This window comes from Macrobrachium nipponense, chromosome 35, assembly GCF_015104395.2.
Source record: "Macrobrachium nipponense isolate FS-2020 chromosome 35, ASM1510439v2, whole genome shotgun sequence".
Taxonomy (NCBI): domain Eukaryota; kingdom Metazoa; phylum Arthropoda; class Malacostraca; order Decapoda; family Palaemonidae; genus Macrobrachium; species Macrobrachium nipponense.
Window position 1 is genome coordinate 12,816,993 of NC_061096.1, and position 14,802 is coordinate 12,831,794.

Here is a 14,802-nt window from a genome sequence, read left to right on the forward strand (position 1 = left end):
GAGAATCCATCTGAATCCCCAGATAGACCAAGTTCTGTCTGGGAATCAGCTGTGACTTCTCGAGGTTCACGAGTAGTCCCAACGCCTTTATCAGGTCTAGGGTCAAAGAAAGGTCCTCCAAACACTGTCTCTCTGTTCTGGCCCTGATGAGCCAATCGTCCAAATATAGAGAGATGTTGACGCCTTTGAGGTGAAGAAACCTCGCCACATTCTTCATCAGGCTTGTGAAGACCTGAGGCGCTGTGGGGATAGGCCGAAACACAAGGCCCTGAACTGAAAGATCCTTCCCCCCGTCATGAAACGGAGGTACTTCTTCGACGAAGGGTGAATCGGGACATGAAAATAGGCGTCCTGGAGATCCAGCGACACCATCCAATCTCCTTGACGTAACGCCGCAAGGACTGAGGCCGAAGTCTCCATAGAGAACTTCTCCTTTCGAACGAACTTGTTCAGAGCGCTGACATCTAGAACTGGTCTCCAGCCCCCGAAGGCTTTCGCAACCAGGAAAAGCCGATTGTAAAACCCCGGAGAGTTTTGCTCTAGAACCAGTTCTATAGCTCTTTTGTCCCACATTTGATTCACCATCAGACGAAGAGTATCCCTCAGTACAGGGTCCCTGTATCTGGCTGACAGTTCCCGCGGAATGGTCGTTAGTGGAGGACGTCTTGGAAGGGGATAAGATATCCCTTCCTTATTATGGACATGGAAGAGGCGTCTGAGTTTATGAGTGACCAGGCGTCTGCAAATTCGAGAAGCCTGGCCCCCACTGGTGTTTGGAGGCTGTCTGTCTCACTTCCCTTTCTTAAAGGGACGGGAAGGAGCCTTACCTCTCCTCTCAAGACCTCTTCTCTTAGAGGTAGCTCTGGAGAGAGGCCCTCCTCGAAAGGGCTGAACCGTAGAAGTCGGTCCTTTCTTGTCAACAGAAACAAGAGGTCTCTTCTTCCTTGCAGTTTGCAGAAGATCCTGAGTCGCCTTCTCAGTCAGTGATCGAGAAATGTCCTTCACTAACTGAGAAGGAAACAGGAAGTCAGACATGGGAGCGAAAACCAGGGCTGCTCTCTGTGAGGGAGAAACCGCCTTGGTTAGGAATGAACTAAAAATACTCCTCTTCTTAAGGAGTACTGCTCCGAAAAGAGAGGAGATTTCTCCCGATCCGTCTTGTACTGAGAATGACTTCTGGGTCAAGACCATCCGAGTCATGAGCTTTCTTAGACATCACCCCAAGGGACCAGTCTAGGAAATTAAACACTTCCAAAATATGGAAGAGTCCCTTGAGGAGATGATCCGTCTCCGAAATAGCCCAAGACACGCGAGCTCCATTCAAAGCGTGTCTCCTTGACGAGTCAACCAAGGTTGAAAAGTCTGCTTCGGCTGCCGCTGGGAGAGAAAGCCCATGTTCTCCCCAGTTCGGTACCAGAAACCTCTCTTGCCAGAAAGTATGGCTGGAGGCATACAGAAGGTAGTTCTGCCCAGATCCTTCTTAGACAACATCCATTTGTCTAAGGACTGAAGTGCTCTCTTCATAGAGATCGTAGGTCTCATCTTCAAGACCGACGAAGACTTAGGCACAATCGCACTCGAAAACAGTGATCGAGGCGAAGGAGGAGCGGCAGGAGTTAAAGAATCTCCGTATTCTCGTAAAAGAAGGTCAGTCAGAACTTTATAGTTCAAGACTCCTTCTCTACCGTCACCCTCTTCTTCCGAATCTCCTTCTACACCTTGTGGAGAATCGGCCTGAAAAACGAGAGGATCTTCATCCCGTTCTCTCTCTACTGGTGACAAACTCCTACTAGGAGAGGGGCTCATAGAGTGAACCGACTCTCTCTCACGTCTAAAAGAAGTCTCGCGTCTGCTTGACTTCTCCCGCCTGAAAAGCTCCTCGCGCTTGGCTGGCGCCTCGCGCTTGGCTGGCGCCTCGCGCTTGGCTGGCGCTTCACGCTTGGCTGGAGCGTGTAGCTTGGCTGGCATCTCGCGCCTGGCTGACGTCTCGCGCTTGTCTGGCGCCTCACGCAACTCCTCGCGCCTGGCTGGCGCCTCGCTCCTGGCTGAATCTTCGCGCTTGGCTGGCGCCTCGCGCTTGGCTGAATCCTCACGCCTAACTGGCGCCTCGCGCCTGGCTGGTGCCTCAGGCCTGAGCGTATCCTGATCTCGAGCAACTCGCTCGGAAAGATCCTGACGTTTGTACGCCTCTTCTTGCCTGGAAGACGTCCTATGTCTGGCGGACGCTTCACGTCTGGCTGGAGAAAGAAGACGAGACTTCTTAATAGGAAGTCTAGCGTCCTTCTTGCGAGGGGGATCCCTTGAAAGAACTCCCACCAAAGAGGCAATCTGCTCTTGAACTGCCAGCAAAATCCTCTTGGAAGCCACCCCAGCGTCCTCTTCAATAGAAGAAGCAGGAGAACTCGAAGGAGTGCGATCATCAAATACATCTCTAGGAGGCGTCGAAACCAGCTTAGCCTTCTTGATAGAAGAAGGAGCTTCCTCCGAGAAGCGCTCCGGGCTCGAGTCGAACGCGCGCTCTTTCCAATGCCTTTTCAGTGGCCTAGAAAGATCCGAGTCCTTCCACCCTCGTTTAGGTGAAGGAGAACCGGACGACGAGAAACAATCTCGTAGGACGCTTCTATTTGAGCGGTCCTGAGCAGACTGTAACGAAACAGAACCTGCTGAAGGGACGCCTGACCGTTGGGGATTCCCCACAACCTCCGTACGACTTTCGACTTTCCTACTCCTCTGGGTATGTGAGTTTGGAAGAGGTCTAGGCCTGGGAGCATCGCAGGGACGGTCAGACGCCCCTCCACAACACTGGGAACACTCACTTCACTTAGTAATTCACAATCACTAGCCTTACCTTGCATGGCCGCCATCTTTGTCTTCATTTTACGAAGAGTAGCCTTCAGATTGGCGATTTCAGAAGCCGAATCCGAATGCAAAGCCTGTGAGGATTCAGATACATAGGGAGAATCATATTCATTAATAAAAGGAGAGTTAGACTCAGAAAAAGGCTCAATAGGCCTTGTACTCACACTCTTTTGTGCAGCTCGTCTAATCCTATCCCTCTCTAACTTCTTCAAGTAAGAAGTTAGAGTCTTCCATTCATTAGCATCCAACTTTTCACACTCAATACAGGTGTTAGCCAAAGAACAGTCAAACCCCCTACATTTACGACATACAGTGTGAGGATCAACCGAAGCCTTCGGTATCCTCACCTTGCAGCCTACATTCACACACACTCTCACACTAACACTTGAATCAGACATTCTAATAGAAAAATCAAAAGCAAGTCCAAATCCAGTCAACAGTAGCGAATGCCAAAACAACGATCCAGTATGTCACCAAGAAATCCAATAAAGATGATCAATAAAGTCTTGAAAAGCGAATTCCAGTCAGGAGGTAGTAACAACAATGTTGATACCACCGGCGACAGAGAAAATATGATAGAAAACGGGGATGGTTCCTAGTCCTGCCGCCCAGGGCAGGCAGGTAGATCACCTGACCTACCGGTAGCGAGTGGCGCGAAATTTGAATTTCTGTCGGGGACGACGGAGTCTTAGCTATGTATATATCTGACAGGTAAGTTCATTGTATGAAACTATAAGTTTCGTTCACAACAATACTTCTTCAAGTCATATTTCAACTTGAAAACACTTAATATAATATAAAATAACGTTAACCCATATAAATTAGAGTATCTAAAATTCATTTACGCTAACTAGAAGCAAGAAAATCGCTCAGATTTGAGTTCAATACGGCGAAATAAACTTAGCTCATAATCGCCCTCAGCTTATTTCCAAACCAAAACATTGATTGCTGTTTGTATTTTATAATACAACAGTAATATGAAAATACATACATACAATATGATTGGATACAGTGAAGTATAAAGCATAACTTTTTAAAAGATCCTCGGAAAAGATGCATATTTGTTGCTTGTATTCTATAATATGATAGTAATATGTGAATATTGCTTATACTAATTTTATATCTCTTGTACGAAGTGACCCCCCTTAAATTAGCTTCAAAATTAGGTCTTCAAAAGTCGCATGATATGCAAGTATTTAAGGTATATAATATCTACATTATGAAGGAATCTGCCAACCATCCCTCGGACCTATTAAGAGCAGATGATCGAGGGACAGCTGCTTATCCTTCAAAAATTCATGTCCCAAAAACGGAAAAATATTGTACAATTTACAAGTGCCAAATGCTGAGACATAATTGTCTAATTTTCCTCTTCGATTAAATCAACTTCCTGGATTCATAATGAAAAGTTTTGAAAAACTTCAAAGCAATCAAGACACCATTAGTAAGAACCTCTACAGAGTTCCTCATCATATATGACAACTCAGGACCTCATACAGTATTTCAATTGGACACTTTAAGGATGATTGAAAATTTATCTTCAACAACGGAAATATAAAATTAAATATTAAATGAAGCATAAAGTTGAAGCAAAAAATACTCTGACTAAAATTTGTACAGACTTCTCCAACAAATAAATGTAAGGAAAAATTCAAAACTATTTAAGTGAAGAATACCAACAAATAACTTACCAATACTTTTTTTAATATTCCCATGGCTGCTTGTTTTTCATCTTTGCTAGGGAGTTTTAGACCATCACCTTGACTGCTTCTCCTAGGTTTTTCTATAAAGGATCTACCTTCATCTGCCCGCTGACCTTTAACAGAACCTTTACTTCTTTTCTTCTCATTTTCATATGAAATACTTTCTTCCATTGCAACATTCATCATAGAGTAACTACGTCCCCTTGGTTTATCCAAATAGGAGTCACTATCTTGTTTTCGCCAAGACTCGAATGAAGAATCCTCCCTTCTCTGTTGATCCACATAAGAATTATTAACCCTTTCCAAATTCATGAATGGAATGTCAGCCCCTCTGTGTGGCTCTTTATAAGACATGTTACTTCTTTCATAATCCATATATGAAGCACTTCCTCTTCCATCTGCATATGGAGGACCTCGGCCATCTGGGTAGGGATCACTATTTCTTTTCTCTGGATAATAATCAGAACCTCTTCTATCACTAAAGGAATCACCATCTCTTCTCTCTCGATAAGCAGCATAACCTTTATCAGCATAGGAATTATCATTTCTATCAGAATGAGCCTCATACCTTCTAGCAGGATATGAGTCACTTTCTCTTCGACCTTGATAATATTCAAAATTTCCTCTCTCTGGAGAAGGTTCACCACCTCTTCTACCTGGGTAAGATCCATGACCCCTTTCAGAATATGAATCCCCTCTTCTCTCCGAGTAAAAGGAATGTCCTCTTCTTTCAGGGGAGGACTCACGTCTCCTATCAGAGTAACCATAATCTCTCTTATCTGAATAGTAGGGCTCATCTCTTCGATCTGAATAGTACGAGTCATTCCTTCTACCAGAGTAAGAAATATCATCCTGATTCATTTGGCTATTGTTATTTCCTCCTCTCTGTGCATTCATACCACACCTATCATCAACTCTGTCTACATTAGCAAAAGGGGTATTGCCAAACCTAAAGTCTGTATTAAATATCTTTTCCAAGGCAGATTTGATGACAACACCTTCATTTCTTCTCTGGGATTCCATATAATTGCCTCTGTTTGAACTTCCCCTTTGGTCATAAGGATCCCGCCTGTCATGATGCTCTGCATAAGGTGTCCTACTACTGTTGTAAATATTATCACTTTTATTTTGATAACCCCTATCCGTATTAAAGTCAGCATTTCTCCTGTCAGAAAATCTCTCTCTTCTTTCTACAGGTTCATTTATAAGTGGCTTGAAAGGTGGGGGCTTTTGCGTTTCCATATGCCTATTATCCTGAGATCTTTGTGATGACCAATTAGACTTGCTTTCCGAACTGTAAGGCAAACTTCCTCTCTCAGATACATTACGACTCTGATAATCTCTTTGGTTCACTTCAGCAGCATGACCTCTAGAGCTGTCTCTATGCGAATCTTTGCCACCAGACCTTCATGGAAAAAAATTAAACTGATAAGAATTTACAATCTAAAATAACTGTTCATCAATTTGTAAATAAAATATTAATACCTTTTAGAAAATACATTAACAAAAACATGAAATGTCAATGAGTCAAACATGATATTGTTATGATACAATAAAGTTTTATGCATACTTACCTGGCAGGTATATATATAGCTGTATTTTCTGAAGTCCGACAGAATTTAAAAAAACTTCCGACACACGCAGTGGTCGGCCAGGTGGTTAGTACCCATTCCCGCCGCTGGGAGGCGGGTATCAGGAACCATTCCCATTTTCTATTCATAATTTTTATTTCCACTGTCCCCTGAGGGGAGGTGGGTGGGTACTTGAATATATATATATCTGCCAGTTAAGTATGAACAAACTTTATTGTATCATAACAATATCATGCTCATGAAACTTACCTGTAGATATATATATAGTTGAACCCCACCGTTGGAGGTGGGAAGGGACAGAATAGAAGGATTTTGGGACACAAATGCATGCAGATGATTTACATCTTGGTTCCACCTGTTAGCATAGCCGACTTCGTGATTACTGTCACCCAAGTCTGCTTCTGCTTTACTAGAGTTGCCAGCGAGGTAGAGACCTATGAAGCTGGTGCACTCCAGATGATCTGTCAACGGGGGCCGTGACCACAATGTGACTAGACCATATGACCATACCATGAGGGCTAAGAAGTAAAATAAAATATATATATATAATATATATATCACCACCTGACCAACCTAGCCAAAGTTAATGTGTGTTAACTAAGGCTTCAGAGTTAAGAAGTCGCCGTTGTCAGCGACTCCACAACTAAATTAAGAGCTCTTCCTAACCATTTTCTACAGGATAGGATGAGTAGTACTTCTTGCCCCAAGATTGTGTCTGCAGACACGTATGGCCCTAGCGAGCAGCAGATCTCATATGCCATCTTCACATCTCGCAGGGAGTGTGAAGTGAACCCAGAGTTGCTTCGCTAAAACATGGTACTCAGGATGTTGCTGAGTGCCATGCTCTGTTGAAATGCTTCCGAGGCCGCGCCCTCACCTCGTGAGCATTCAGATAAAAAGCTTTCAAATCTTTGTGCAAACACAATGAAGGAGCATTTTTTGAAAGAACTCCTTAACCCTAAAACCAGGGTGTACTTCGATATGGGCAAGTCTGGTCTTTTTCGGAACACTGCAGATTGCCCGACTGACTTCGACTTTCTTGATTTTAAGTAGATAAAACTTGAGAGACCTGCCAGGGCACAGGACTCTCTCTGGCTCCTGCCCACTAACTTGTGCCATCCTTGCTTCCAAGATCCTGGCCCAAGGACAAAAAGGGTTTCCATTCTTAGGCCATAACGAAAGGCTTAGAGAGCACACCTCCTTGTGTTCTCTAAAGCCAAAACTTGTGACGATGGCTTAAAATCTCACTAACCCTCTTTGTCGTATCTAGGGTGGTTAGAAGAAGGCCTTCCTGATCACATACAAGAAGTTAACAGGCAGGAGAGGTTCGAATGCTTTGACATCACGAACTTCAGACTACGTCTAAGTTCCATATTGAAAGCTTCGATCCGGAAATGCACAGTCTGTACTAAAGTCAGGTGAACGACCAGTTGACCAGTCAGACGAATCAAGGACAGCAAGGCTGTACCCTGAAGACCAAAAGGCACTATTCTTAGCTGAAGGATGAGTGTCTGGACTGCCTGGGCGATTCAATCTAAGCAAACCTTGGGGGGGGGGTGTATCAACGCAACCCAACGTCGTCCGCAATCGACTTCGTCAATAAGAAACTCAGGGCTACTATATGTCGCCTGATCTCGCACGAGTGTCTGACTCCGAGAAAACAGGCGAGGCAAAAAGTAGATGGTGAGCTAGAATCGAGATTCCACAGACCTCAATGATCGTGAAGGTCTTTGTTGTTTGACAGATGCAAATCTGTCAAACAACATTCTCTGTTGTCTGTTCGCACTGGCAGAATTTTCAAAACTCTCGGCAACCGCTAGACCACTGGTAGTTCAGGTGATCTCCCCCACGTTCCCGTGGCGCTGGTACTTGGAACTATTCCCGTTTTCCTCAGATTTTCTCTGAACCCTGTCTCCTGAGGGGAGGAGGGTGGGAATTTAATTATATATACCTGCCAGGTAAGTATGCATAAAACTTTATTGTATCATAACAATATCATTTTTATGCATGACACTTACCTGGCAGGTATATATATAGCTGATTGACACATTTGGAGGTGGGTCACAGACAGCAACATCGTCATAATTCAAAAATTAACTAATTTTTAAAATTATTTATTAAGTTCCTTACCTGCTAAGGTAGCTGACTTCGTAGGTCCTGCCTCTTAGCCTGCTAAACCTTAGTAGCTCTCAACTAGGATGTGACCTGTTTGTTGAGAAAGCTAATAACAAGGGTCTGACAACTGGACGGGACCAATTTGTTGACAGGAAACCCTAGCCCTCTCTTACCAGGGGCATTCATGCTAGGATAAGTTAGACCACCTGAACCACACACAAAGCTAACGTAACACATTACACTTCACATACTGAAGAGGAAATAACCCTCTCAGACAAGCATAAAAAGAACAGCACTTAATTAAAATACCTAGCATGTTAGTAATCTATCGTTGCTGCCGTCGATCGAGACGATTCGTACGGACTTTTGCAATCCTGTAACGAACCTCTAGATGATCGTTACATTCTACGCCTGTTGTTATAATAGGCTCTTTCTCGTAAACTCGAGCAGGGACCGAGAGAAGATACTTCTTAAGATATGAGAGAGCTGTGGAATATCAGAGTTGATGTGGACCACTGGTTCCAAAAACTCGTTTCGAGGACTGGAGGGACTACCGAATTGCATTTACTTTTTTCAGATTAAGATCCAGGACATCTGAAACACTATCCAGATGTCCGGCACCTTCTTTCTATCATGACGCACTGAGAGATGTTCAGAATAATTCCTAGATCTTGAATAATATTTCAGTTTCCCGGTAGGAAAAAACTGTGGTCTGAATTGCAGTCTATTCGGGGAAACAACTTCTTCAGGACGGAAATGGTCCCCAGCAAGCTCATCCATTCCCTCCCCGAGTATGCTTACTTCCCTATAAGGCTGCGCTTTGCCTAAGCAGGAGAGCATATAAAAGTGCAATGTTGCGGTAGACTCGTAGTTCTATACCGTGCGGTAACGAGCACCGAAAGGATTAAGAGATAACTCTGTTGAACATAGTAAGGCAAAACTAATGCAACGTTTATTCATTCACGTAAGAAATCCCCTCAATCTTAGGCTAAAGTCCGTGATTGTAGGACAGAGATACAGTAGTCAGTCAATCCCGCAGGAGAGACGTAACCGCCAGCACAGAGATACGGTTAGTCAGTCAATCCCGCAGGAGAGAGAGACGTAACCTACAGCGCATGACAGCGCACGATCTGTTACTGGTGGCTCGGTTGGAACTTGGACAGTCAGACACAGCAGCAGCCAGCAGCTTACGAACGTCGTCTCTTAAACTTTATGTCTGGGTTGCCAGCTACCCTATTCTACGAAGAAATAGGTCCGTTATTTTTTGAACAAAAAGAGACTCTCAAGCTGGTATATTTAAGCGAAACAGAAAACGCTAAATATATAGATGCGTTTGTGTCGTCAGAACACTACCATACAACGGTAAAAGATAAATCGGAAACTCCTGGAAGGCTGCAGGGAGTGACGATTAAAGGTCCTTAAAATAGTAGACAATAGACCTCTCGGTTGCCATCCGAAGAGGTAACTACAGCAAGCGTGTATGACTTGAACCAACCAGTAGTAAAATAACGCAAGGCAAAAAATTTTATTATATCACAATAAAGTTTGTTCATACTTACCTGGCAGACATATATATAGCTGAATTCGGAAATACAGCTACATACATATCTGACAGGCAAGTTTCATGAACAAAACTTAGAGAATCGAAGCAGACATCTCAAGCTTCTTAAGATACTGGACATAAGCGTTCATTGACGTAGTCTACAAGTCTATTTCTTGTACGAGTCTGCGAATGAGGAAGGAGAGCTCTTCCGAACCTTGTCCTTATTCGCTTACGCAATATCAAGTTAATGAGATGTTTGTCAATGAGAACTAACCCATTAACGGTACAGAGAGATATTTTGTCAATGATGGGAGACCCACTTACTTGACAAAACGATAGTATATTGTCAATGGGGGAAAGTCACTGAATTGACAAAACGTAATCCAGGAAGTCGAGCCTTTTATTTTTCGATTCCCGTCTCAAACAAGGAAGGGACAAGAATCCTGTTAAAAGACTGGGCTTACGGTAGGTAGAACGACGATGCTCAATCGGCATGGAAGTCTCGACTAGAAACTAACAAAATCTATCATCTGAAAAACCCTTTCAGATGGTCCTAAAAAGCTTTAAATTTATTGGCAGTATGGCAAAGGAAGTCTTGTCTTGCGCTTTCCTGAAGAGCGTCCTTTTGATGAGTGCCTTTGCAAGAATCCTACTGAACGTTGCCGAAAATCCTGACGTTCAGGCCGTCGAGCCTTTGCATAACCCGTAACTGTCTTATCTCAAAGTCTTGACTGAGGTAGAGAAAACGAGATCTTCCCTTGAGCTTTCCTTAACTCCATCCACCTTTGCGAAAAGCAATATAATATTGACAGACCTCTTGAATTCACGAAACCCGAGGTCTTGCTGGGTTTCGAAGACGAAGTTCTGTTCACTTTCTTGAGGCTCAAATCTTAAACAAGAGCTTGAAGAGTTCAACAGAAACGTTCTGGTGCGCGCTCGGCGTCCACTGGCGAGGACGCTCGGCGTCCTGGTGCGCGCTCGGCGTCCACTGACGAGGACGCTCGGCGTCCTGGTGCGCGCTCGGCGGCCACTACTGGAGGACGCTCGGCGTCCACTGGTGAGTGCGTCCATCCGAGCGTCCTGTTCAAGCCGATCGTCCAAATAAGCGTGCAGAAAAGCGTCACGCTCCTGACAGGCGTCAAAACAAGCGAGAGAAACTGCCTCTTTTTCCTATTTCTTGGTGGAAAGAAGTACACGTGATCAGGCAACTTTCGCCTTCTTACTTCTCACTGAAACACATAACGAGGGAGAAGGGACGTGAAGCGTCCTCTTCTATAAAGCTTCTTAGAGGGCGCGAGTCCTTCCGAGAGCTCCAACCCTTGTGCGGGGAGGACGCCTCGGAGGACGAGAAGCAATCCTTCAGGATTCGTGCATGTGCACGCACTTTGGCAGTCTGGGTATTTTCATCAGAAACTGCCGAAGGCACGCCAGATCGGTGGGGTTCCCTGTAACCCTCCTTCGGCTTTCGACATGCCCTCTCCCTTGGTTCTGGGAGTTCGACAGAGGTCTAGACCTAGAGGCGTTATAAGGCCGATCTGACGCACCCTCCACTACACAAGGGGCACTGTCACTGCACTTAGCCACTTCACTATTGCTCTCTAAAGCAAACACTTTCGATTCTAAGTTACGAATCGAAATAGTATAAGAGAAAGGGCAATAACCTCTACAGACACTGTTTTAGGGCCCGAAGGCAACATTACAGGGTTAGGCGTAACAAAAACAGAAGTAGAACTCTTCACAACAATGAAGGAGAGCGATCACCTCTCGCAGACATAGTCATAACCCGTAGGCCATACTACAGCGTTAGGCAAAATAAAGTCTACCGGAAGGTTAGCAGTATCACTACCCTGACTTTCGTAATTGATTAATAGCGTACATACTAAACAAACTTTTCCTACGGAATTAGACACGTTTACTGATTAATTGCGTACATACGAATCATACTTTTTCCTTACGGAAATAGACATGTTTACTGATTAATTGCGCCCCCCAAGTGCGGAACTACCGAAGCTTTCGGTAGCCACACCCTATCTTTGCAGACAACACCCTCTGAAACTAGCCTAACTAGATTCAGATATCTTATGCAAAAATGAATCAAATTCAAATCAATTTAAGATAGCGTATGCCTAGCCACAAATCCAAGTAAATAAATTAAAAGACAATTAGGATACTTAGCGGCAAATGAAGTTTCCAAAATCCTAAGCCGGAGGTACTGAAAACAGGTGTTTTCAGTACCGGCGACCGAAAATTTATGAATAGAAACTGGGAATGGTTCCTGATACCCGCCTCCCAGCGGCGGGAATGGGTACTAACCACCTGGCCGACCACTGCGTGTGTCGGAAGTTTTTTTAAATTCTGTCGGACTTCAGAAAATACAGCTATATATATACCTGCCAGGTAAGTGTCATGCATAAAAACATCCTGTTCATTACCAAATCTTGTGCATGAAAAGGAACCATTTAACAAAACAATAAAATCCAGTATCCAAAGCAAAAAGTTTTCCATAAAACCCAAGAAATCATAAATAGACCAAAGTTCAACCAGTGTCCCCAGACAAGAACATTTTATATTCTTTAACTACTCAAGAGGTAGTAGAATGAAGATCAATTATGATGTGCTTTTGTGGGCCATCAGTTGGAAGTAAAAAGCTAATCAATGTATCGTATGAAAAAGGTCCCGCAGCACAAGAATGAGGAATGAGAGTAAGGAAATTCATATATGATGGGTAAGTTCATATAAAAAATTATATTTTCAAAATAAAATTAAGTTTCATATATACGTCCTTACCAAGTAATTATATAAATAATGTTTCAACTCACGCAGCAACTTGAATTTTGAAATTTGCAGCAGTGCTTGTATTGTTTTAGCATGGATAACAACCCCAACCAACTTTCAAGGGAAGAATAGGTACAACACAGCTGAAGAGCTCAATTCACTTGTGCCCTAGTCCATGAGAGGGGAGGGAGGGAGGGTTCCAATTCTGTAATTATTATTTGCTAAATAGTATACTACATGACAACCCATCCACTAAACGAATGGTGGGTACTCCAAGTACACAGTACCCCAGGCTCCCCAAGACTTTACACCCTATATCAAGCTGAAGAGATAGAGAACAGAAGGAATACCTCTTATGCTTTATCCCCCAACACCATGCCAGCCACTGACAACAGACTCAGGCTACTACAATTTTCATACAATGTTTCCACTTCACGCAAATATTGTGACACAAACACCGATTTACACCTCCAATAGGTGGACCAAAGAATCGCAGATAACATCAAATTATGTTTAAAAGCCAATGAGGTAACGGCAGCTCTAATTTTGGGGGCTTCAACTTTAAAGATGGGTAAAAATTCCTCCCAAATTCTCAAGTGTGAGCAATATCATCTCTTATAAAAAGAATGCTCTCTTGATAAGTGGTGTTACAGAGCCTCTGAGCCTCTCAGTCCTATAAAGGTAATATGTATCTCAAAGCCCTTACAGGTCAAAGAGCTTTTTTCTTCTTCTGGTCCAAAAATGTCTGTTTAATTCTTGATAAAAGAACAGGGACAGGGCTTGGAAGGAGTCTTGTTCTTAGCCAGAAAACTAAGCACAAGAGCAGATCGCGTTTCCTGGAGAGAATCTGACTCTTATTATCTATGGCCTGCAGCACCTCACCGATTCTTTAAGGCGTAGACAAAGGAACAAAGAAAAGGGTTTGTTTCATTAAATTTCTGGAAGAGATGGAGTGTAGGGGCTCATATGGAAGGGCTGAGAGCCATTTAAGGACAACATCCAGGTTCCAGGCAACCGAATCTGTCCTCTTCTGCTTAGAGGACAGATCCAGGCCACTCTGTCTAAAAACCGAACCCAGCATGGCTCTGTATCCTTTGATGGTAGACAAAGCTAAACCTCTAAAAGACTTCAAAAAGAGCAGCTCTAAAGCTGCAATCTGCATTATACATGTTTTATAAGAATAAACATTATGTCTTCAATACCAGCTGTGGAAAACTGCTCACTTGGCCTGGTAGAACCTAGAAGAAGACTGACGTTTACACTTTGCAATCACATCTACAGCTGGTCTTGAAAAGCCCTTCACTCGGACCAGTCTCCTGACAGTCTGAAGCCTGTCAGCAAGAGCGGATATTCCTCGGTAGAATCAATGGATGAAATGTTGCTGTCTGGGAACACTTGGGTTCTCTGTGGCCAGAGAAGGTCCAGGAACACTCATATAGAGGCCAGAATGGAGGTACTAGTGTGACATAAACTTGTTTAAAACTTCCCTGACCATACTGAATGGCGGGAAGGCAAACATGTCCAGGTTCAGCCAGTCCTGAAGCATGGCATCCGTTGCCCACACCAGAGGGTCCAGGACTGGAGAACAAAACACTGGAAGGCGATGGCTCCTCGACATTGCAAACAGGTCTATTGATGGCTTATCCCACAGTTTCCACAGCTTGGGGCACACCTGTGGATTCAGCATCCACTCCGTTTGTAGAACCTGTCTGCAGTGACTTAGCTCGTCTGCCAGAACATTCAGCTTGCCCTGGAAGAATCAAGTAACAATCTTAGTGCGATTTTTCTACACCCACAGAAGAGATCCTCTGCTGCTTCATAGTGAGTACTTCCCTGATTCTTTATGTAAGACAGAGATTGTGTTGTTTGAATGGACAGTTACTGTCTTGTTGGAGGTCTCTGCTGCAAATGATTGAAGGCCTAAATGAATTGCCTTAAATTCTCTTACAATGCTGTGAAGTTTTCCCTCATCCTGGGACCACGTCATAGAAACTTACGTCTTCCAGAAGAGCCCCCAACCCAGATCTGATGAGGAAGGAGAGACTTCTCTTTTAAGTCCCCCTTCTGATAGCAACCACCGAAGGTCTTCCTTGATTTCTGGTGAGATGGGGAATATGAACGAGTCCGGATGAGTTTTCTATTCTAACTGGCCTCCACAAAAAATTGCAGTAGTGTAATAGTACCTCAATCTTACACAATTCGAGTTACGCAATTT

General features: G+C 43.8%; 1 protein-coding gene across 2 annotated transcripts in view; it reads right to left on the bottom strand.

The window, feature by feature from the left end:
* LOC135208429 (uncharacterized) overlaps positions 1-14,802 on the bottom strand; it is a 316,957-nt gene that overhangs the window by 261,503 nt on the left and 40,652 nt on the right. For both annotated transcript variants that reach the window (XM_064240585.1, XM_064240584.1), the window contains exon 3: positions 4,551-5,967. In XM_064240585.1, coding sequence (XP_064096655.1) covers positions 4,551-5,967 — 1,417 coding nt within the window. The remainder of the gene's footprint in view (positions 1-4,550; positions 5,968-14,802) is intronic.